The 24360-nt window shown below is 31.1% G+C and overlaps 1 protein-coding gene and 1 long non-coding RNA gene across 2 annotated transcripts; both read left to right on the top strand.

Moving 5' to 3' along the window:
- The first annotated feature begins 2094 nt into the window (after positions 1–2094).
- LOC112723113 (uncharacterized) lies at positions 2095–3874 on the top strand. Its single transcript, XR_011869355.1, has 2 exons — positions 2095–2574; positions 3162–3874. It is a non-coding gene; the product is annotated as an uncharacterized lncRNA (long non-coding RNA).
- A 2627-nt stretch (positions 3875–6501) lies between these two features.
- Positions 6502–10406, top strand: LOC112741654 (low affinity inorganic phosphate transporter 4-like). The gene is made up of 2 exons (XM_025790711.3): positions 6502–7266; positions 9350–10406. Exons 1-2 carry the CDS (start codon positions 6534–6536, stop codon positions 10198–10200), a joined length of 1584 nt encoding a protein of 527 aa, XP_025646496.1. The 5' UTR covers positions 6502–6533; the 3' UTR covers positions 10201–10406.
- The last annotated feature ends 13954 nt before the right edge of the window (positions 10407–24360 follow it).

The following is a 24360-nucleotide window of genomic DNA, read 5'->3' as shown; positions in this document are numbered from 1 at the left end:
TTGATAAGTGTCCTTTAAGCATATAGATTTAAAAGGTAATAAGAATAAAAAAAATGTTTAAGATACATCCCAAAAGAAACAAATATAATACAGAATTTAGTTGTTTTATTTGCAAGCTCTCAAAACACATGCAAAAAATTGTACTAAATATCACTTTTAGTGTATAAAGAATGACACATCTCTAATTTATTTTGGTTAACAAGTTTATTTAATTTTAATGTTGAGATATATTTAGTGAGTAAATTTTGATTCTTCTATCACATAAATTATCTATAAAAAAATCTATAAAATTGTATAATATTAAATGATATTATTCATCTGTCAACTTAGTGTGAGTTGAGATAGTAAATTTTTATTATCATTACATTATTATTAAAGAATTATTTAAATTTTGGAAATCATTCGGTTATTTTTGTTCAAAAAGAAATAGACAAATTCTGTTTTATTTACAAGGTTTTTTCTTTTGAAATAACCTAGATTTACTTCAACTACTAATTTTTTTTTTAATGATATCTTAGTTCTATTTCGTTTAAATAAAATATGACTACTCATATTTTCATACTAGAATAAAAAACAACATTAAAATTTATACTTTAGATTCTTAATAAAGTTTTGAATTTCTATATGAGAAAGTATAGGGAGCAAGAACTTTTGTTGAAATATGGCCAACATTAAACCATCAAAAGAAAAATGATTAATCCTGTATCATTAAATGTCAATATGTCATTTCACACCATTAAAAATATTGACGATGGCTAATTGATAGTTAAACATCATAAATCCTGCTTCTCTCTAGCACTCCTCTTTTTATATATTGGTGCACTATTTTTGGATTTTTTTTCACTATTAAGATTTTTTTTTTGAGATAAAAAGTTTTTTTGTGTGACTTTTTGAGATAGAAAGTTGATATTTTTTGAGGATATTGAGTTTGGAGAAAAAGATAGACAATAGATTATCCTAAAGGCAAACTCAAAACTTCAAGAACAAATGCTATTTGATATATTACTAAAGAAAATTATCTTTCTATATGAAGTATTATACATTGATGCTATGAGTGAAAAATTTAAGTACATAAAAGATGATAATATTTGAGACTCTTCTCATTATTTACCTAAAAATATTAAGTCATTAGTATTTAAAATTAAACAGACTAAATAGGTAATACGAAAATATAAAATATGTTTTGTTGTAAAACATCTCACTCAAAAGTGAAGAATTGAATACAACGAGACTTTTTTTTTCAATTTTGTGAAAAGACTCATTTAGGACTATAATAACATTAATGGTATATTAGATCTTGAACTACAGCAGATGGATATAAAAAAATATTTTTCAATAATAATATTAATGAGACAATTAATAATACATAGAAAATTTTATGTTTCAAAATACACATAAATATATGCATTGTAAGTTAAAAACCTTCATCTATAAATATAAAAAATTTTCTATAATTAGTATTTTATGTTTTATTAAATTATTATCTCATATAATTTTTTAAAATAAATGTGATTGATAATTATATATCACTTCAACAGGAGTACTAAGATATTTTTACTAGCCTTGTGTGCTAGTAGTATTTTTTTTTGTGTTAAAAATTCGAATATATTAAACTAATTCTCCAAATACTTTTAGATTATCACAAAAAGGTTATGTCATAAGACCTTAAAAAGACTTGCACTACAAAAAAAAAAAGCCTATAGCCACGTTTTTTTTGCTACGTTTTAAAAGCGTAATCAAAAGTAGTTTATAGTTACGTTTTTATGAGGGTGGCGATAAAATAAAGATTTGGCCATTTTTTTGCTGCTACGCTTCAAAAGCATGGCGAAAAGTGTCAATGGCTACGCTTTTTTGAGAGTGGCAATTGATACGAGATTTAACCACGCTTTTTTTTGCCACGCTTAAAAAACGTAGCCATAGAGAGAAACCGACACGCTTTTAAAGCGTAGCAACAGAGTTTTGTTATTCCAGCGTTTGAAAAGTGTAGCCGTTGACGAGAAGCCTTTTGGCACGTTTTAAAAGCGTGGTCAAAAGGTTCCCCCGAAAAAAAAAAAAGGTATCGGATAAATTTAAAAAAACCCCTCTTCGTTAAAAGACTTAGAAAAAAAAAGGTAACCACCAAAAACTTAGAGAAAAAGCTTCATTGTGCTTGCTCTGCCCTTACCCCTTCTCGTTCGTGCTCTGCGCTAACTACTCCTCCATCAAAAGCCCCAGCGACGAGACACTCACTCCATTGTGCTATAACTCCTCCTCCTTCATTGTGCCTTGCCCACACCGCTGCGATTACAATGCCTCTGCCGGAAATCCCTCTTCTGGCACTCCCAACCCTCCTTCTGTGGTGACTATCTCTGGAAGTTACTCCCTCCGCTCAGTCGCCGTGGATGCTCCCCTTTGCCGCTGCTCATCCCTTCCGTCGCTGCAAAACCCTAACCCCCTAACCCCTTCCGCGCCGCTGCCTTCCTGCTTCTTGCTTCTTGTAAGTCTTCTTCTTTGTAAGTCGCTCAGCAAATCTGATGGCTACGTTGTGACGAAGCCCAGAATGACGAAGACCAGCGACGAAGCCCTCACTTGTTGGTAATTTCATCTTTCATTCTCTCTGTCTCATTTCATATACTTCATCTTTGCATGTGATTTTTATTCATTTCCTTAGTGTGTGATTTTTTTCTCCTCGTTCGAAATCTGTGTTTTTTTTAATGATTCAAGGGAAGCTTTGTCGAATTGATTAATCGGTTTAAGTGTTGTCATGTTGAGCTGGTTAAGCAAGTTGCAAAGAAAAAAGATTATTCCTTTTTTTTGTATTAAATCGCACTGTAATTTGAATATTTAGGGGGTTCATGATTCGCATTTTTATTTGCATGTCTGCTTTGTTTGAAGATTTATGACATGTTCATGCTTCGAATTTGATGATGCTGTTTTCCTTGTCTGTGATTTGTGAGATCAATTTTTGATCATATGAGATTGCATTCTTGTAAGGATTCCTCTTTGGGTTTTGGTTCATTGCGCAAGATTTTCAGCTGCTAAACGAAAAATGGTCCTTATTAATTTTTTTTTGGACCAAGCCTCTAATTATCTTGTCAAAAAACCATCATAGTGATTTTATGACTGCCTTTGCTCTTTTACTCTGTTTGCGACTTACTAAAGAAATCTATTTTGTATTTAAGCCCGGGACAAGAAGTATAGGCAAGCTATTACTGCCGCTGGCTCTGGTAATTTTCTCTTACTGGCTCACTGTATCTTCATTTTGGTTATTTTAAATTGATTTCTGTGATGGTAGTGACTATAGATTCATTTGAGCTATCGTGTCCTATGTTCATGTGTTGGAACATATGAGTAATGTAGAACTGTTAAACTAATGACGTGATTACATTGGAGTATGCTTCATTTTGCTTCTGATCAACAATAATTTTTCAATGTACATGAAATCTAGCTCATATTTTTATTTTTATTTTAGCTATAACAATATACAATACTCTTGTTACTTTTAATTAATTACCATTTGTCAATTAGAATCTATATCCATAGTTTGTTTCACATACCAAAGAGGATATTATGACCTTTATATATATTAGATTCACCAACTTCTTTGATGTGCCATCTTTGGTGTCTTCTCATTGATGAGTTTTATGGATATTCTAATCTGTTTATTGGGCATCACATACCACTGTACTAGTAAATTTGAACATGAGACATTTGCAATTTCAACTAGTAACTTTGAGGATTTGATTCCATTTGAGGAGTGTATTGAGTTAGCAGTTGTGGGTGCCCCTGATTATTATTTGCTGTTCACTCATAATGGTTGTACCTTCAAGTTAGTTTTCATCCTCTCTGTATAGAGCACAATTTACAATTAAATTCTTGCTAAAATTATTTAAAGTTATTTATATATTTGAATACTGTTTCATTTTTGTCAATTTAAAAACAGCTATTTATTGTCGAGACCATTGTTATCATCACCAAACATGAGTTCATGGTCCTATATTTTCATTGTGTTTTGGTTTATTTGACTGAATCTTAGTAGAAATGAAGTAGGAATGCACCATTTGGATGTTGCATAAGTTCCTGCACGAAGAAGTTATGATGTTTAAAATGTACGAGGTTTCTTATACTTCAGCAGTAATTTAATGGATACCTACAATTATTATGTACATTATTAATATTTTTGACAGATATTTGAGTAAGTTAACAATGAATCACTAAATAGTACTCAAATAAATTATTACCATAAAATATTACATGTTCACATATATGTACTAATTATTTTATATATATAATTTATAAGGCTTTCATTAAATATGTTATATCAATTTAATTTAATGTTATTATTTATTATTAAATTAATTATATTTTTAACTGTAAATAAATATTAATATAATTTTGATTAAATATTTATAAATTAAAAAAATAAATTACTTTTTACTGATTGCAATATATATTTATAGCATATAATAAATTTATTTTTTTATTTTTGTTAAAAATGATTTTTATTTTACTTTCAATTTATAAAATAAAATAAAATAAAATAAAATACCTATTAGCATTTTGAACCAATGAACCGTTACACGCCGAAAAAAAGAACATATGAACTATTCCATTCTTTAGGATTAGTGAGGCTTTAACCGGTTGAATTAATGCTGGATCCACAATAATACATGTTTTATTGTTATTGGAGTCACATCATCGTTTTTCTTAACAGATGTTTTAGACATCAACAGAGTTGCACCTATAATTTGAATTCTTTTAGTAAAAAGTAAATATTATAAGTAAATTTTTTAAAGAAATGTACATTGTACATAATATTTTTATTTTTTAATATTTTTTATTATAAAAAGAACAATCTTTGCTTTTCGTTTAATTTTAATATTACCGAGAATAATAAATTAATAAGATAAGTTTGTCCATTTTTCAGGATCTAAATTCTTTTCTTTCTGTTTTTCTTTTTCAAGGTAAATTCCATTTTTCAATAAGAACTGCTGGGCCTAATTGATCCGGGCCGGGCACACCTCTTGTTTTTGTAATCCGGATATGTCTCTTAATTTTTTGCGTATACCCGGGTATATCTTTGCTTAGGGGTGCACATGGGGCGGGTGAAGCCGGGTTTGATGTGACCCAGACCTGGTCCGAAATATACACCGGGTCTATTTATTAGACCCAAACCCGGTCCTAGATCCGATGAAACCAATACACTTTCGGGCCACAATTATATCGGGTGAAAACCGGGTAAAAACCGGACCGTTAACATTACATTACGTTGATACCTTCTTGTAAACTAGTATGTAAAAATATCCAAATTTCCAAGGCTCCAACCATTAGTTAACATGGTAAAAATCACTTAGAAAAATATAACAAGAAACAACCATTCTTCAAAATTAAAGCATAACCACAATCAATACTAATATTGTCTAATAATATCAAATATTTAAATCAATACAAATAACACAATCTTATGTATTAGTCTAAAATCTTATGCATTCTAAACATAAAACATTAACTTATAGTCTTATAATGACTAATAACACAAAATATTAAGGTTTACAATACTTAAATTCCACGTAAGAATAGTCATGATCCATCACTAATAACACAAAATATTAATTATGTATGATGACCGGGCCACCGGGCTGACTTCGGGTGACCCGAGCTATGGCCCGAACCCGACCCGAAATAATGACCGGGTCTATTTTTGAGACCCGTACCCGACCCTAAACCCAATGAAATTACTCCAAATTAGTTTCTAAAGTGTTCGGGACCGGACCGGGCCTTCGGGCCGGGCCGGGTCTGTGCACCCCTATCTTTGCTTATGGAGGAGTTTATCACTTTACAAGTTTTTTTTTATCATCTTTGGTGTCGTGTGGGCTGGATGACGCCATTTCCTTTCAATCTTGAAAGTTGAAAGTCTATATCATAACTCATAAGCATTGCACTCAGCCGCCACATTTTTGTGTTACCCCAAAATACAAAAACGCATAGATTTTGTGTATCAAAGTTTTCACACACATTCAATTGATTTTGATGGTACCGTAAATATTCTGAAGCAGCTAAAACTAAAACTTTATAACAATGCCAGGACCGCATGCTCATTCACTTTGTACACATGTAATCCAAAAACTATATAGTCAAAATACATATTAACTTATTATAATTTATAATCCAATCTTTAACTTTTATTAACGGGTATAATAACAATAATAATAATTTAGTTCTTTTATAAATTTTTAAAAAGAAATAATAAATAAGCATAATCCTTCTTGCTTTGTTGATCATTGCAAGGAGAATATCCATATAAAACATAGCCATCCCAAGTGTTCTTGTTGACATCACCTAAGCATGGTAGATATATAGGATTCAACGCCCGTTATTAGCCATAGCTATGCTGTTTGATTAATTAATTATTTTTTAGTAACTTCAATTTGTAATTATGTGTATGTAACGAAGTTAATGAACATATATAAATACCGAGAGGAGGCATACATATATGATTGCAAATAAAAGGCCACAAATAACAGTAAGCTAATTAGGTAGTAGTATCGTTAACCATGGGGTTAGAAGTTCTTGAGGCCCTTGATTCAGCTCGAACGCAATGGTACCACGTAACAGCCATAGTGATAGCAGGCATGGGGTTCTTCACCGATGCCTACGATCTCTTCTGCATCTCCACCGTTTCAAAGCTCCTCGGCCGCTTGTATTACTTCGACCCTTCTTCGCTAAAACCAGGAAAGCTACCACTGAAGGTTAACAACTTCGTCACCGGCACGGCCCTCGTCGGAACTTTGGCAGGCCAGCTAGTCTTCGGCTGGCTCGGGGACAAACTGGGAAGAAAGAAAGTGTACGGAGTCACACTCCTTATCATGGTGACGTGTGCCATATGCTCTGGCCTTTCTTTCGGTTCAACTTCAAAGTCGGTGATGACATCATTGTGTTTCTTTAGGTTCTGGCTTGGGTTTGGTATTGGTGGTGACTACCCTCTCTCCGCTACCATCATGTCGGAGTACGCAAATAAAAGGACACGTGGCGCTTTTATAGCTGCAGTCTTCGCTATGCAAGGCGTGGGAATAATCTTTGCCGGGCTGATGTCCATGTTGTTATCAGCCATCTTCATGAGCAACTTTCACGCGCCCACTTATGAGGAGAATCGCGTGTTGTCAACGCAGCGCGAGGCCGATTTCCTATGGCGGATAGTACTCATGATTGGTGCAGTCCCAGCAATGCTCACGTACTATTGGAGAATGAAGATGCCTGAAACTGGAAGATATACAGCCATAATAGAAGGTAGATGCTTCCTCTCATGTATATTCTAAGCGGTGGAAACTCACCTGCAGTCGAATGTAGGTGAAGTTGTTTCTGAATCGTTAACACGTGTTATTGTATGGTTTAAAAAAACCAATTTATTTTATATAAATGGTTTATTTAAAAAAATCGGTTTGAATAAATCAAATAACTATTTTTAAAATAATTTAAATTTTTTCTGCGTGTTATTTCTAAATTCCTAACAAATGAATTTGATATGTTCTTTTTCTTCATTCATATTGACCAATTTTTCTTTAAATTTATCTGAAAATTTTTTTATTTAATTTTTGTTAAATATATGTATACAAATTGTTTGAAAAAGTAAAATTTAGTATTCTGAAAAAGAAACAAAATTCACAGTTTTTTTTATAGAAATGGCATAAATGATATCATCTGTCCTTTTTTTGTGTCTCTGTTTCTATTTTTTTGATGAATTTTGTTTTGTTTCCTATAACTTACATTTTTAGTTGCTTTTAAATTAAGCTGTAAACAGATTTTAAATTAAGCTGTAAAAATATGTTCAATTGCAAATTTATCGTTAAATTAAATTTTATGGTAATCAATCAATTAACTTTTATTTTACTAATAAACTATTTTCATGCAAATTATTGTTGATTTTTCAATATTATTCTATAAATAAATTATTTTTTTAAGATAATAAGTCTATAATTTACTTGTCTAGAAATTATGATTTCACTGTGATGCACGTTTTTGTGTTTTTACTTATCAACTAGAATTTATTTTTTAATGAAATTAGAATTTATTTTCAATAAAACAATAGTATCTAATCAAAATATTAATTTAGTCTCCTTAAATAATTGAACATAATATTATTAATTTTGTCTACAACAAAAAATTTTAATAAATTTTTTCAAAATAAATTTGATTCAAAAATAGAGAAAAAAAAGAACAACTAATGAAAATATTTATTTTGACATTGCCATCAAGAATAGGATAGCCATAAAAAAAATTCAACCAAATAAAAAAGACCTAACTCATACAATTAAACTACCATCATATCATCACAATAAACTATAACATCACCAACTAAAGAGACATATAACAAATATGAAAGAGATCATGCCAAAATTTCAACAATGCTCATGCTATCAACTAGTCTACGTTATACCATAATTACATTTTTATCTTCCATCACATGAAATTGCCATGAATTATCTTGGCATTTATGATCCTGAATATCAAAATGATGTAATAACATAAATATGTACGTATTTATTAAATAATTTTTATCATTCACAGAGGAATGAATAAAAACATAAATTAAGAAATACATTTGAAATAATAAATTTGATTGAAAAATATAAATAAAAGGAACATACCTAATTGAAAGTTTCATATTAGTTCTGAAAAAGGGATTGAAAGAGAACGAATTTTAAGTGCGAAACGAATAGAGGGGAATAAAAATACCTGTTTGGTCCAATTCAAACCGATTTTTTTAAATAAACCATTTATATAAAATAAACCGATTTTTTTTAAACCATAGAGTAACACGTGTCAGCCATCCAGAAGCAACTTCACCTGCAGTCGACTGCAGGTGAGTTTCTGCCATTCTAAGCTTAGAGAGATACAAAGAGATTTTTTTTTTTAATTTTACAGTGAATAATAAACATCTCATATTATAAAAAGCTAAAAGCTAATTTTGGATTCACCAAGGTCCGAACTCTTGACCTTCCGAATCTAGAACTCTAATATCATATCCTGAAACCACTCATCCCAAAAGCGTAACCTGATAAGACAATGTAACACTAATAATCATTGGCTCCCTATACTTTCTCTTTTTATTATTATTTAATTAGTATAAATATTAAATTATTTTTAATGAATGTACATGTTTTTATTAAGAAGAGTGTTAAGTAAACAATAACCATTTTGAATAATATAAATAACTATCAATCAAATAAAAACACATTATACTTTTAAATTAATTATCTAAATTTTAATATTAAAATAATTATACATGCACTTAGTAAAATAAACATCCAATATCTCTATTATTTATACTATTTAATATTTTTATTGTCTAACTATATTTTTTTTATTAAAGGTAATGCAAAGCAAGCTGCTGCTGACATGGCTAGGGTTTTGGACATTGAGATCCAAGCGCAACAAGATAAGATAGCGGATTTCAAAGCGGCGAACGATTATCCCTTGATGTCCAATGAATTCTTCCAGCGTCACGGTCGTCACTTAATTGGAACCATGTCTACCTGGTTCTTGTTAGACATTGCATTCTACAGCCAAAACCTTACTCAAAAGGACATTTTTCCAGTAATGGGACTCATACCAAAGGAGCCTAAGATGAATGCTATACAAGAAGTGTACCAGACCTCGCGTGCAATGTTCGTGATTGCCTTGCTTGGAACCTTCCCTGGATATTGGTTCACTGTGTTCTTCATTGAGAGGCTTGGTCGCTTCAAGATACAACTCATCGGTTTCTTCATGATGTCTTTCTTCATGTTCATCATTGGTGCCGAATATAACTATGTCAAGGCCCACAAGAATGTTTTTGCTCTTCTTTATGGCCTGACGTTCTTCTTCGCCAACTTTGGGCCCAACAGCACCACCTTTGTTCTTCCGGCTGAGTTGTTCCCCACGCGCGTGAGGAGCACGTGTCACGCGCTTAGCGCCGCGTCGGGGAAGGCCGGCGCTATGGTGGGGGTATTTGGAATACAGAGCCTCACTGTGGATAATGAGGTAGGGCAAATCCGAAAGGCAATGCTGCTTTTAGCAGTAACCAATTTGGTAGGCTTCTTCTGCACGTTCTTGGTTACTGAGACAAAGGGACGTTCTCTAGAAGAGATTTCTGGTGAAGATGGTGGTGATAGCGAATTCACGGCAACACCACCTGTTGGTAGAGTTTCTATGACACGACAAAGATCCGAAGAAACAATGTGAAAAGGAGATATAATGTGAATTCAATTATTATGTAGTACACACTCCATCAATGTTTTTCAACAACTACAACATAATAAGTAGGGGCCGAAATCAATAGATTTTGGTGTCTGTCTAAATGCTTTATAAATAAGTCCACTATTGAAGATAAGCATGCATAAAACTAATGTTGTGTATTATTTATTGGAAAATGTTACATCACTAGCAAATATTATCATTTTTTTGTCCGTACTTAGTCAACAATAATTTGTATTTATATTTATAAATGTTTTGCATACAAAAAATATATAATTTATACTTATATTTATTAAAATTTTACACAATAAATTAATACAATTTATATTTATAAATCAATATAATTTACACCTACAAATTTTTAAAATTTATGTACATAAATTAATAAAATAATAATTTAATATTTATGTTAACTAAATAATGGTCAAAATATTAAAATTAATAGTCCCAAAAGTTTCTTTTATTTATTTTCTCCCTCTTCTACTTTTTATTATCCCTTTTCTTTCTTTTGGTTTAATGTTATATTTCATCTCATTTTTGTGAAATTTAAAATCTAAATAAAATGAAGTTTATTTAAAAATAATACGTGAAGATTGTAGCTTAAAAATTAAAATCCATTTTCTTTTTCATATGAAAGTTGAGTTTTATAATAAGATTCTTCCTTTTCCATTCTCAATAATGGTTTATTTTTAAATGTTTACATAAATTAAAAAATATTTAAAAAATTGGATAAATTACAACATTTAAAAGTATTTTACAAATTTATTTTTAATGAGCTATTCCACTTATTATTATCTCATTTTCAAAGCGCTACCATTTGAATAATATTGTCTAACAATCCAGCAGGAAACTAAAAATTTAAATCTCATTGTTCGACAAATATTTGAAGAGGATTTCTCTGATCTCGTGCCTTACAAATTTAAGTTAAAATTGTCTAAAAGTGACGAATCCATAATGTTAGGACATATTTTTTTCTTAATTTTACTAAGTAACTAAAAAAGATTCTGCCAACTCTTATGAATTTTTATTGGACTGGATTCCAAAACTCATTTAAAAAAAATCCAAAACTAAAACAAAAAAATCATTTTCGACTTTTATTATTGGTTGTCGGTAATATTGAATTAATATTTTATTATTTTTTCTAACATTATTATACGGCATCGGTACATTAAAAATAAACATTTTCCCACACTTCATTTTACCGACAGCCACTAACGGTCAATAATATTAATTTATTATTACCGATGATTATCCACTATCGGTAATATTAATTGGAATTTACCAATGACAATTTTATGAATAGTTTTTTACCAATTTACTAATGATATGGCCATCGGTAATATACGCGATTCTTGCAGTGATAGTATTTAGAATAGTTTTCTCAAACTCTTTTTATTCAGATCCATTGATCTAAGATCATATGATATTCTTTTTTCAAGTATTCTCAGATTAAGCCTTGATTCAATTCTCAAACATCTAAGAACCTTAAATATTCTTGTCTCCAATCTTCTCAAGAAAAACTTTGACTCAAATCCCACATGATCTAAGAACACCTTAGATATTCACCACAAGTTTTTTCAAGCTAAGCTTTTATTACTACTGATTCTATTTTATATCCTTAAAGCTTGCCAAAATTTTCAAAAAAAATTCGTAAATTTTAATTTATTTTAATTTTATCTTTGATATTTTTTATTTGCATCAATTTAATCTATATCTTCAAAATTTTTCGGTCAAAATATGATCAACGTATTTTTTTTTTTCAATTTTACACTCCAAAAATTATTTACCATCATTATCATTTTTAAAACATTTTTTTCTCTTTCATCCAAACATTTCCTCCCCAAAACCCCTGCCAGAGGATGGTGCTATCATTGAAGGTGTCAAAGATGATGTCATTGTTGGCGAGGCCCAAGACGAAGGTAAAGGAGTTGAGGGTGCGTGTGAGGCTGAGGCGGTTGTTGATGATGGAGACGGAGGAGCTGAGATAGAGCTGGATGGTGTTCTAGAGCTCATTGGTGTTGATGTCATCTATTACTGTTATGTCGAAAGTAGCAGTAAGCAGAGAAGAAGTGGAAGATCTTATTAAAGAGTACGATTGCAAAACAGAGCTCTCTGGTGGGATCACCACTTGAAGTATGATCTAGCAGAAAGCAAAAACACCCAAAACTGATGCACAAGTGGTCCAATATTCTTTCATTTTTTTCCTTTTTTTTCTCTCTTATGTTTTTGTTGCTGATAACTAATAACAAATGCTTTTTATTTTCAGAGAGAAGATAGAATGCACACAAGAGAGAGAGAGATAGATAGATATGATGATGATGGTAAAAAGTTTTTGGAGAGCAAAATTTAAAAAAATATATTGACAATATTTTGGCCAAAAAATTTTGAAGATATAGATTAAATTGATGCAATCGAAAATATTTAGGATAAAATAAAAACAAATTAAAATTTAAAAGTATTTTTAAAACTTTTGATAAATTTTAAAAATAAAAAATATACTTTACTCTTTATAATATTATCTAATATAAAAAAATTCTCAATGTGTTAAAGATAATCTGATATATAATATACAAGTTCAAAATATAGATTACAAATACTAAACTATACTTTTTTCAAATGAAAAGAATTTTCTCTTAAAAAAAAGAGTGAGGAACTTGAAAGATTATGAACATTTAGAAAGAATTTGTGCATCATGTCATTTATTCTTCTATAATTCTTTTAATTTAACTCATGTTAATAGTGTGAAAAATTATTTGTTCGTTGAAAATTAAATCAGTTAATTAGATAAAAGGATGTTTTTTTTTGGAGGGAGTGCTTTTTTTCATTTGAATAGTTTCGTACTATTGTGTGTATATTATTGTAATATTTTTGGCTTTAAGTCTCATATTTTTAGTCATGTTTAAAAATCATGACTTAAACTCCTCTATGATTACAGTTTTTTAGCTGTGACTTGAAAAAAAACTATCGGTCAAAATTTATTTTAAAATGGTGATCATAGATGTCTATGGTGACAGTTCAAATGGTGGTATTTTTTTAATAAATGTATTTTAGATCATATATCATTTTTTTCATTGTCATGTTTAAAAAATATAACCTAAAAGTTTAGAGTATTAGACTATTAACTTGAAATATTTTGCAATAGCACCATTTAAAAGTGCTTACAATAGTAGTGAGAGAAATATTTTGTAATAGCACCATTTTTAAAGTAGATCAGTAACTTGAAGCTCATTATGAGATTATAATTTTGAAGTACAATTCATTTTAGATCTCAATTTTTATTACTACACTTGGGTGTTTTTTTCTGAAATTATATTCATCGACGAACATGACATCGTTAACCGTCGATTGAGTTAGAGTTAATTTACGAGGAGGTGGTGGTGGAATTGTTGTTGGTGTGGAACTAGTTGAGACTTTTAGTTACTACTGATTTGGGACTTTTATTTCCAACTCAACTATTGCAAAATTTAATTCAAAAGGTCACATAAGTAATTTACCTCCATAGTGTGCTCGATCATCCATTCTGGTGACCACCTCAGCATTATACTCATTGAAAATGGACCTTAGCGAAGGAATATGGACACACTTATCAAATTTAAAAATTTTTCAGGAGATATTTTGTCATTAACATCTTTTAGGTACTACAAGAAATTCGTTAAAAATTATCTGAATTGCCATTAGATTTTGCATCAAGCATTACTAGTGGATTCATCGTCATTTTTTGTAATGATTAGCATGGTAGTTTCGTCAAACTGTTAGCGTTACTGTTGAAATAGTGAAACTGTCAAAAAAAGTTGATGATAAGGCGTGGCGCGAACCCAATTTAAAATGTATGCCTATTACTATCGAAATTTGCCTCAAACAGTATTCAATTTTTCAAAACACATTGCTTTACTTAATGAAACCAATGTTACTGTCAGATTTTGTCAACAAAAAATTTGATGGTAAATCTAACTTAAATTCAAATTCTCACCCCTCCCTCATTTATGCATCTTCCTCTCTCTCTTCTCTTCTTGATTTTCTTTCTTTTCTTACTACCAACAGCCTCCATTGTCACCACCACTAAGGTTTGCCATGGCCACCATCTCTGCCACCATAGTTGTCCCCTTATCTGTCGCTGTGAGTGGGTGTTACAAAAGAAAAGATCGTCTTCAATTTCCTTCCACCGCCATTGCTGCCACTATAGAGAGGCACTATCATCACCACTACTTTCACTCTTTTTTAAACCCTAATTTTAGCTTAATAAGTTAGTTCAGGTTAGATTAATTTGGTTAGATTAAGTTAAGTTTAGAGTTTAGAATACTAATATATGAATTTTGTTAGATTAGCGTTCATTGGAGTTTGATTATGGTTAATTATAATTTGTTATTGAAACAATTTATAGTGATTAATATATTGTTTTGAGTAATTTAGAGTGATTAGTGTTTACTTAGAATTTATTTAAGATTTAGGATAATTTTGATTAATTAGAGTACTTATTCTTTAGTTTAATTTGTTGGTTATTAGTTTAATTTGTACATTAGGCTAATATGTTAGTTTAATATAGGTTAATTAAATTAGCATAGAGTAATTAGAGTTTAATTTCTTATCAAGATAGTTAGAGTTTGATACAAATTAATTAAACTAGTTAGAGTAATTAGAGTTTTATTAATATAATAATTTTGTTAGATGTAGTTAAATTTTGATAGTAATTTTTTTGTAGACATGTTAAATTGTTTAAATTTTATGTCTGACTTACTTTCTTAGGATATAGTTTTAGGACGGAAGTGAGAGAAGGTGGTTTAGTGGTGCTTTTTTGACACTCTTGTTTGCTGAAAAATTGTGGAGTAATAAGGGGATGCACATTAGGACGGGTAGAATTTTATGTTTGCTTGAATGTTTTTTTTTTTGTTTTAATATATAGTTCGAATGGTTTAACTATGAAAACTGAAAAATTTGTTTTGTCTATGTCTCTGAATTAAGAAAAAATTTTGTCAAATTTTTCTTAATTTTATTTAAAAATATGTTTGGTTTGCAAAAGTTGAAAATTAAATTTGGTGGAGGTTGCTAATAATAGCAAAAACTTTACCAAAATTCCTAAAAAACTTAATAATTATTTGTTTCAAGTAGACATAAACAACAAAGGTAGTGTTGGGAGTCGCCCTCGTGGTCGGGGTAGAGGGCGGGTGACTTATCCCCCCACCCTCGCAACTACCAGTCAGCCTCTATATTTGCTATGCCTTCGACCTCGCAAGCACAGGCGTAAGGGACCAACCTTTCATTATGGTCCCAAATCCTAATTATCGAGGTCCTGCAGTTGTTGCTCCACTTTGATCTGAGTTAAAGTGGACTCATCCACCTCGTCAACAGATCCTGACATCCATGTCACCTCCTGTGGCCGACCCGACAGTAGTACCAACTTTCTCCCTTAGATTCCAGTTAGATCCCGCAACATTGTAGGTAATTAAGATGCTGACTTGGCCTGATGGCATGAATGAATAAACATTAAATTTCTTTAATTTGTATATTCTATTTATATTTGTTTTTTTTAATGTATTTTTTTAATAAGTGTAAATTATTCCATTGTAAGTTTGCATTGGATAATAATGCTTGTACACAGGAGTGTACAAATATTATCAAATTTTTCTACGACCACCCTTGACCTATTTACTAGAAGGTTCCCACTGAGGTTAGAGAGAGATGGATTTGACAAGTGGGTGGTAAGTTAGTTATTCAACATTAATTATTTTTCAATGATGGTTTTAATTATTTTCTCCTATTTTTAACCATCTATTATTTCATTGTGTAGGAAAAGTTCACGTGGAATGACGCCCACAACTAGATGATTAAGAAGATCTTCCACCAACGCATGGAAAAACATCTTCAACAGATGTTATTAGAGGACGTGCGGATAAGGAGGGACCACTTGATGTAGTGGCTTCGGCCTAATATTAAGAAGGCACTGTATGTGTAAGGGCTTCAGATGTCGTTAGGCCACGAATAGGGCCAATAGAGCGTCGGCTAGGGCGTCAAGGTACATAGAAGGTTCGGCCACAATTATGAAGACAAAGGCCCATATGATATAACATTTTTATTTATTCTTAGCTCATTTTATATTTGATTCTTTAATCAATTATCAATTTATGTAATATGATTATCCAATATGTACAAACAAAATCCCTGCAGTGTCCTTTTTCGATGCTAGAGGTATTCAAGCAAACCTACATGCTCAAGGAGAATAAGAAGAGTTCAATAACACACTATCATATAATCTCCTATATTGACATTCATATTGAATGTGATAGAATTTCTACACCCAGAATTTGGAGGCCGCAACACAGCAATCTCAGCAGACGGGAGACCATGACAACACCTCGAACGCATCCATGGTGGATCCTGATGCCGTGTGGCATCAGACCGCATATGAGTAATAGAAGAACCCCATTTTCAGAGTTAGGTAATTTTTTGCCAATAACCTACACACGTCCACCTTCAGTGCTTCCTTGACCTCGGCCACTAGCCTTGTAGATCTATAAGATGTAATGGATTTGCATGAGTAGGTCCATATCCTAACTCAGAGCCTGCAGGATCAGGGTCAGCAGCTCCACTTGGCTGAGCAGAGGTACCAAGAGCTCCTTACATGCATGGCGAAAAAAGATACTCGGGATACAGAGGCATAGTCCCTGAGGTAGGAGCTTACACAAGAGCTGAAGGACATACCACGCATGCGGCAACAGATGGATGCCTACTATGAGTAGATGCGCGCAGGGGGCAATGGTACTGGAGGTAACTCCTCCTCATTTGCACTTGCACCAGCCTAGACACCAGCATCCACCACGTCGTTGCATCAGGACCAGCAGCAAGACCATCAGAAAGAAAAGGATGATGACAATTACATGAACTTATAGCATCTAGTGTTTTATTTTGAATAGTTACACATATACATCACTATCCATTATTTCTTTGATAAGATTACTTTATTATATTGTAGTTTTTTATTTTAATGAAACATTTAGTTTTTGTTAATTTTTATCTAGTTTTAAGCATGTTATAATTATGATAATTACAATTAAAAAATTAAATATAAATTGTTTTTTATTAAAAAATGTTTTATTAAATAATATTACTGTCAGAATTTTTGAGAGAAAATTCTTATGGTAATTATGGTGGAAAAAATTAAAAGGGGCACTAACATTATTGTCGGAAGAAAATCCGACGATAACATCATATCAAATTGGTTGTTCTGTAATCACTTAGTTTCGATAGTAATTAACATTGGAAACATTTATACCATCAGAGTTTGTTTGTTGATAAAATAAAATTACCGTCAAATATTCTCGACAATTTCGCTGCTAATTCCAACAATTTTCGAAATTTTGTTTGTAGTGAGAATTATTTTTGTCAATACCTGAATTTTTTGGATATCGACTTAATAGTTCCCTCTTGGTGGAAATAAATTTGTTGAATTTAAGGTGTAGAGAAAGTTATTTAGTTAGAAATGAATAAAATTAGATATCTTTTCACTAATCTCATACGTCATAAGCATCTTTTTTTTATAGACATCCTTCAAAAAGAGCATCCATAATAGTGTTAGAACTACTACCTTAACTTGTGAAAATAAACTTCTTTTCTTGAATTATTTTAGCTGAAAAATACTTAAAATATGAGAAAAAATTAAGGAATTTTCTTTGATAATTATCTCATCTAGTGACTAACTTTTGGAAGAGAAAAGGAATTTGTAAAAAAAATTATTGTCTACACAAAGCAATGTGTTCTCCTGCCAAAATGCTTGGTTACTAAGTTGAGAACATGATATTATAAATGGAACTTTTTTCCCTTCTCTCATCAAGATTTTCTTAAATATTATGAGACTATCTTCTTTACTTAACGTACTCTCCTCTTTTTCTTCCTATTGTTCTTTATTTTTATCAACTAAAAATAACAGAACTTACAAAGTTAGTCTTTGGGAGTTTCTACCGAAACACCCGACAACAAACTACTTAAATTTTGTTCACTTTAAAAAGTTCACTTATCATCTTGTGATATTAGTAAAGATTTCAACACTTATTTTCTACCATCATTTTAAATTTTAAATTTTTATATTGCTTATATGGCAATTATATAAGTATTTTTCTTAACAATTTATCGACCTTTAATCTCATCTCTTAAGATTTCTTTACTTAATATTTTTCACAAAATTATACTCATATAAAATGTTTACATAATTATCTAATCGTATTTTTCTTATCAGATGACCCTTTATATGGATTTTATATATAAATAAAATAAATATAATATTTACCAATTTAAAAATCCTAAAGCATATTTTGGATGCAATGGGTACAAGATAAATATATATGTATCTCAGATGTAATGTATCTGAGATATAGTGCATCTGAGATGTAAAAAAAAAAGTTAAGTACTTTTTCGCTCTTAACATCTTAGGTCAAAATTAAAATCGTCTTCGATCTTTTTTCTTATTAATATCATCCTCAGTGTTACAAAACGTTATAAAATCATCCTTTCCTTAATTCTAAGACCAAAATACCCTTCATCATCATCCTCCCCATCATCCTTTTCACTCCACTGTTCACCTCACCCCTACCACTTCCACCATATCCACTACCAGCTTCACACCACATCTCCATCCGCTACTATCGTTGGTTCATCGAGAGAGAGAGAGAGAGAGAGAGAGAGAGAGAGAGAGAGAGAGAGGCAATGCAAATAAAGAGAGGGGTTGCTGCTGTTGGGTTACTGCTGCAATTGGGTCGCCATTACCACTGGGTCGCTGCTGGTTCATCAGAGAGGGAGAGAGAGAGAGAGAGAGAGAGAGAGAGAGAGAGAGAGAAGAGAGAGAGAGATAGATAGAGAGATAGAGAGAGAGGTAGGTGTTGCTGCTGTAGGGTCGCTATCATTGGTTCATCGGAGAGAGAGAGAGAGAGAGAGAGAGAGAGAGAGAGGCAACGCGAATAGAGGGAGGGGTTGCTGTTACTGGGTCGTCGCTGCTGCTACTGCTATGCCCTTTCTCATCGGCGATGCCTTGTTCTTCCTCTTCTTCTCGCTGGCAATGTAGGTGGTAGTGGATGTGGTAGAGTTGGTGAGGGAGAGATGATGATGAAGGGTATTTTGGTCCAAAAATTAGGAAAAAGATGATTTTATAACATTGAAAATGATATTAATAAGAAAAAAGGTCTAGAATAATTTTGATTTTAACCCAAGACGTTAGAGACGAAAAAAATACCTAACCCTAAAAAAATTTAATACTTTGATCTTGGGTGCACTTGAGATTTAGTTCATTTAACAAATTAAACTTATCTCGGATGTACAACATTCGAAATGTGTATTAAGTTATTTAAAAATCATTGTATTCTAACGATAAGAAAAAATAAAAAAAAGTACATTAATTTTTAATTTTTTATTAAATTTAAGACAAATTAATCTTTTCATTAAATTATTTTTTATTTTTTAAATCACCTTTTGTTTTTTTAAATATATTAGAGATGCATTTTTTTATTCAATAGAGATGAATTTATATTAAAGATCACTTTGCATTTATTTTGATTAGAAAATCAATAATCAATTTACCATCATACAAGAATACGAATTCAATGTTGATAAAAATGTTTTGTTATTGTTATGAAATGTATTCTGTTATGAAATGTATTTTTAAAAATGAAAGTCGTATACTCGTATTTATGTATTAAACTCTACTCTACATTTATAATATATATAATTTTATAACCAAAATGTGCCACATTTAACTTTTTTTATTGTATTTAGAATAAAATCTTTCCCTCCAAAATTAAGGAATAATTCTCCTCTCTACTACACCACATCCAGCAAATAGCAGCGGTTATGAACATGATTAGCAGCGGTTTTTAATCGTTGCCAAACGGATAACTGCGGTTGATATACCCGTTGAAAGATAGCGTGCGGCTAAAACTTTAGCAGCAGTTGATAGTAACTACTGGTATAACCGCTGCTAAATGGTATTTTGCAGCGGCATAGTTTTGCGGCGGTTCTATCCGCTACGAAATCGTAAATAGGACTGCTTGGAGATGGCAGTGGTTGTTAACCGCTGTAAAATGCTATCCGTTGACAAATTCTGTTAAGATATAGCGACAGATTAAAAACCGCTACCAAATGTAGAGTTACACTTTTTTTTTTAAAAAAGCCGAATTTATAATAGTATATGCCAATTCTTTTATTCTTTATACGTTCTTCTACTCAGTTGCTTTAATTTATTAAAACAACCAACCGCTAATCAAATTAAAACACACGAAACGAAACAAAAATATATATACAAAAGTAAATTATTATAATAGTAATTTGAATTCAATAGACAGTATAACTATAAACTACAAATAAAGTGACTAAAAAAAACTACAAATAAATATTTCAAAAGTCATTAGGACAGTGAATAATTAAAAAGTATTCAGATTCCAACATTGATAATTCAGATCATTAGTGCCCGCACATCATCTTGCTTGGGATGAGGTCGGTGCACTTCTCAAAGAATCTAGATCTGCAGCTATTTCAGGTGGCAAATTACCTCCTTGTTGCTGGATTAAGTATCTTAACAAATTTTCCATTGTCTGCATTTTTGCTTTCTCCTCTGCTGCCTCTGCTTTCATTCTCTGTCTCTTTTCCCTTTTCTCTGCTGCTGCTGCCTTGAGTTCTGTTGCCTCTGTCTTAAGTTTTACAATCTCCATCTTATACTCCTTAATCTGCACACCATAGTCAGACTGTTGTGGAATGTTACGAAAACACTGAGAAGGACATGGACCGAAACCAAGTCCACGAACTCTTCCTGGGTGCTCCTTTCCAAGCACTTATGCAAGGGAATCATTTTGTGAAAATTCCTTGTTGGAGGGGTCTTGGCTCTCAATATGTTCAATTGCTTTCTGCAGACATGTGAGATCCGGATTTACACTAATTTAAATTCAATGGTATTAATTGAAAAAAGAAATTTGAAAAAGTAAAGAACATGATTTACCCCAACAATACGCGCATCTTCATTCATATACGAATCATTCTTTTTCTTTGACTCATGGCCCATATCTCTCCTCTACCAATAGGCCTTCCCTGTCGTTGCTCCTATAACAATCATCAAAACACAATCATATAACAGACAACACTATATTACCAAAAACAAGTCAAAATTATGGAACTGAATTTAAATTAATTACTTCTTCATGTCTCTTTCTTGCCATTATTTTAGAACCTCCGGTATGTGTGTACAGTTGCTTTAAACGATTAATGACATTTTTTTCTACACTTCTCCTACGAACAAAATGACAAACATAAATGTTATCAGGATAAATTACTACAATGTTAATGGTCTATAAGTCAGTCATGTACAACTTTAGGAAACACAAAAAAGGATTAGGTGAAAAATTTTTGGGTAGTAATTTTTCCACTATCACAATAAATTCAACATATTTAGTAGTAATTCATGACAATTTAAAATCAAATACAATGAAATACCAACTCAATATTTGTTACCTGTGTGTCCTCCTTCAACCGATATTCAATAAACCTTTTCCAATGATTTGCATCTATTCCTGCTGGCTTACGCTTGAGGTTTTTCTCAAAAGTCAGTTCTTTGTCATAAATCTTATGGAACAAATGATTTCTTGCGTTCCTCCAGGATCTTCCTATTCTTTGTACAATTCCTCACTTTATTCTCCCTCTTCCATCTTCCTCATAGTGAAAGACTCGCTACAAGTAGTTCAGATAATAAGATAACACAATAAAGATGATAAAGATCTTGACATCATTGCTTTCACACCGTCATTATAACCATTAACTTTAATTTCACATCCATTCTACATCACAGAATATTATACACGAGTGATCAAATCAACACACAAACAAATATGATTGAGAACTTTCCACCATGAAAATTTTATCCTAAAGGCTAAGTTCAAAATGCAAGTTTCATAACCAATATAACCATATAAAGAGCAAGAATCACATCCAATATAAGCATACCTAATCACCTTCAAGATATGAACTGAATCCCCTTGCTGGACCAGCTTAGTAGTGATCAAGTATATACCACTTCATTAAATAATGATTTTAGTTACCAATACAATCTGTTAAAAGTTTTTGGTAAAGGAACCAATCAAATCGTATTAAAGGAATCAGGCTGAATCTCTTCTACAATAGCTTTCTACAGGTAGGGAAAACAATAACAAAGTTAAAAGGTGAATGGGTTTTTGATCGGGAGGGTTGAGGAGGAGCAGACCAAAAATTAACATAAAGAAAACATATAATAATTAACCACCTGAAATAGACTTACATATTATCAAAAGACACATCATTAGACATGAACAATTCTCGGTAACAAACTCTCACTCTCATATTTTATATTAGTAATTTGACAAATCAAAGTATGTCATCTGATATTTTTTTACAATTAAAATAAAATTTTTCTTTTAAAATTAACAAACTCTCACTCTCATTCTTTATATTTATCTTTTTTTCTCTTTTCTCTCATTCTCTATTTTTTCATCTTTCTGTTCTACAGAAAATAAAATTAACAAAATAATATAATTCAGATAAAAATATTATTATTATATACATATTTTTTTAGATTTTTATTTAGTTTTAAATTTCATCGCTTATCTTTCTAATCTATATTTTTATTTCTCTTCTTTCAAATATTTATTACACATAATTTAGAGAGAATACTAATATTATAATTAAAAGTTAGAATTAAGATTCAATTATTTTTAAAAAATTAATTTTGAGTTAATTTTATAACTATCAGTATACTTTTTTATGCTAATATCTAATTCTATTTTTATATACATAGAGAGAAAAAAATATTATTTTTAAATAGCAAGTATAAAAAATTAGGGTTAAGTATTTTTTTTGTCCATAAGGTCTGAGGCCAAAGTTAAAATCGTCCCTGACCTTTTTTCGTTATTAAAATCATCCTCAACATTACAAAACGTTATAAAATTGTCTTTTTGTCTAAAAATAATATTTTTTGGACAATTTTACCCTTAAACAAAAATAATAAAAAAATCTCCACAACCTCACTATTAACTTCACATCATCATCATCGCTTTGCACCTCCTCTCTCTCCCTTTTTCTCACCACCATTACCACTGTCACTATAACCATTCATTACTCACAACACTTTTTTTTTTCCAGCAACAATAACAGCACCAAAATAAATTAACAGCAACATTCACAAAATTAATCAACAAAAAATTCAGATTAAACAATAATTTAATAATCATCAACCACAATTTCAGTTTTCAGATCCAAAAATAGTAAAACAATAGAAATTAAAAAAATTTTAAAAAAATAAATGATGTTTATATTCTTCAAAAAAAAAAAAAAAAAAAATAGAAGAACGACGAACAGCTTCTTAAAGCTTCGTTCGAAGTTCCGGAACCTTCACCATTACTGTTAACCACCACCACCACCGTAACTGCCATGGTTATCGAAATCTCTGAGATTCTGTGGTTGGTAGAGAAATAACAGATTACTGTTGTTATTGTTGTTCCCAAAAACATGAATTAATGGGTTATTCAAATGCAAAGTAGAAAAAGATTGTTGATCCATGTAAGCATGGTGATGGGAAAGAAAAATGGAAAAGGAGTTAGAAGAAGGAGAAGAAGATGAAGAAGAAGAACCGTTGTTGATGGCGGTTACGACATCAAACCTCATTATCATCAAACCAGAACATTGTTGTTCTTCCTGCTTCACTGTAGAAGAAAAAGCGAATAAGTGGCGGAAACGGAGAGAAGAAGGATTGGGGTTGGGGTTTTGAAGAGAGGGGTATGAAAAAGGAGATGGGGAAGGGAAAAAGTAAAGAGATACGAGAGTGGGGGTTGAGGTGGGGTTGGGTTTTGTTTTAGTTTTTTAATATTATTTTTATTAATTATTAAGGATAATTTGGTAAAAAAAAATAAAATTGAAGTAGAAAAGAACGATTTTATAACGTTTTGTAATATTGAGGATGATTTTAATAACAAAAAAGATCGGGGACAATTTTGATTTTAGCCTCAGACTTTAAGGACGAAAAAAGTACTTAACCCTAAAAATTAATTATTTCTATTTGTGTAACAGACTTAACACTTAATTAAATATAAAAGTATACACGTTAAATTGTTTTAAATTTTAGATAATAAAAGTTAAAATTAATTAATAAAA

Source organism: Arachis hypogaea, chromosome 2 (assembly GCF_003086295.3).
Source record: "Arachis hypogaea cultivar Tifrunner chromosome 2, arahy.Tifrunner.gnm2.J5K5, whole genome shotgun sequence".
Classification (NCBI taxonomy): Eukaryota; Viridiplantae; Streptophyta; class Magnoliopsida; order Fabales; family Fabaceae; genus Arachis; species Arachis hypogaea.
The sequence above is the reverse complement of the archived record's forward strand: the minus strand, read 5'-3'. Positions and strand labels throughout refer to the sequence as shown.

Excerpts from the sequence above, each read along its gene's own strand:
- LOC112741654 (XM_025790711.3), top strand. The coding sequence starts at position 6,534 with ATGGGGTTAGAAGTTCTTGAGGCCCTTGATTCAGCTCGAACGCAATGG. Across the intron at positions 7,267-9,349 it reads ATATACAGCCATAATAGAAG|GTAATGCAAAGCAAGCTGCT; the intron begins GTAGATGCTTCC and ends TTTTTATTAAAG.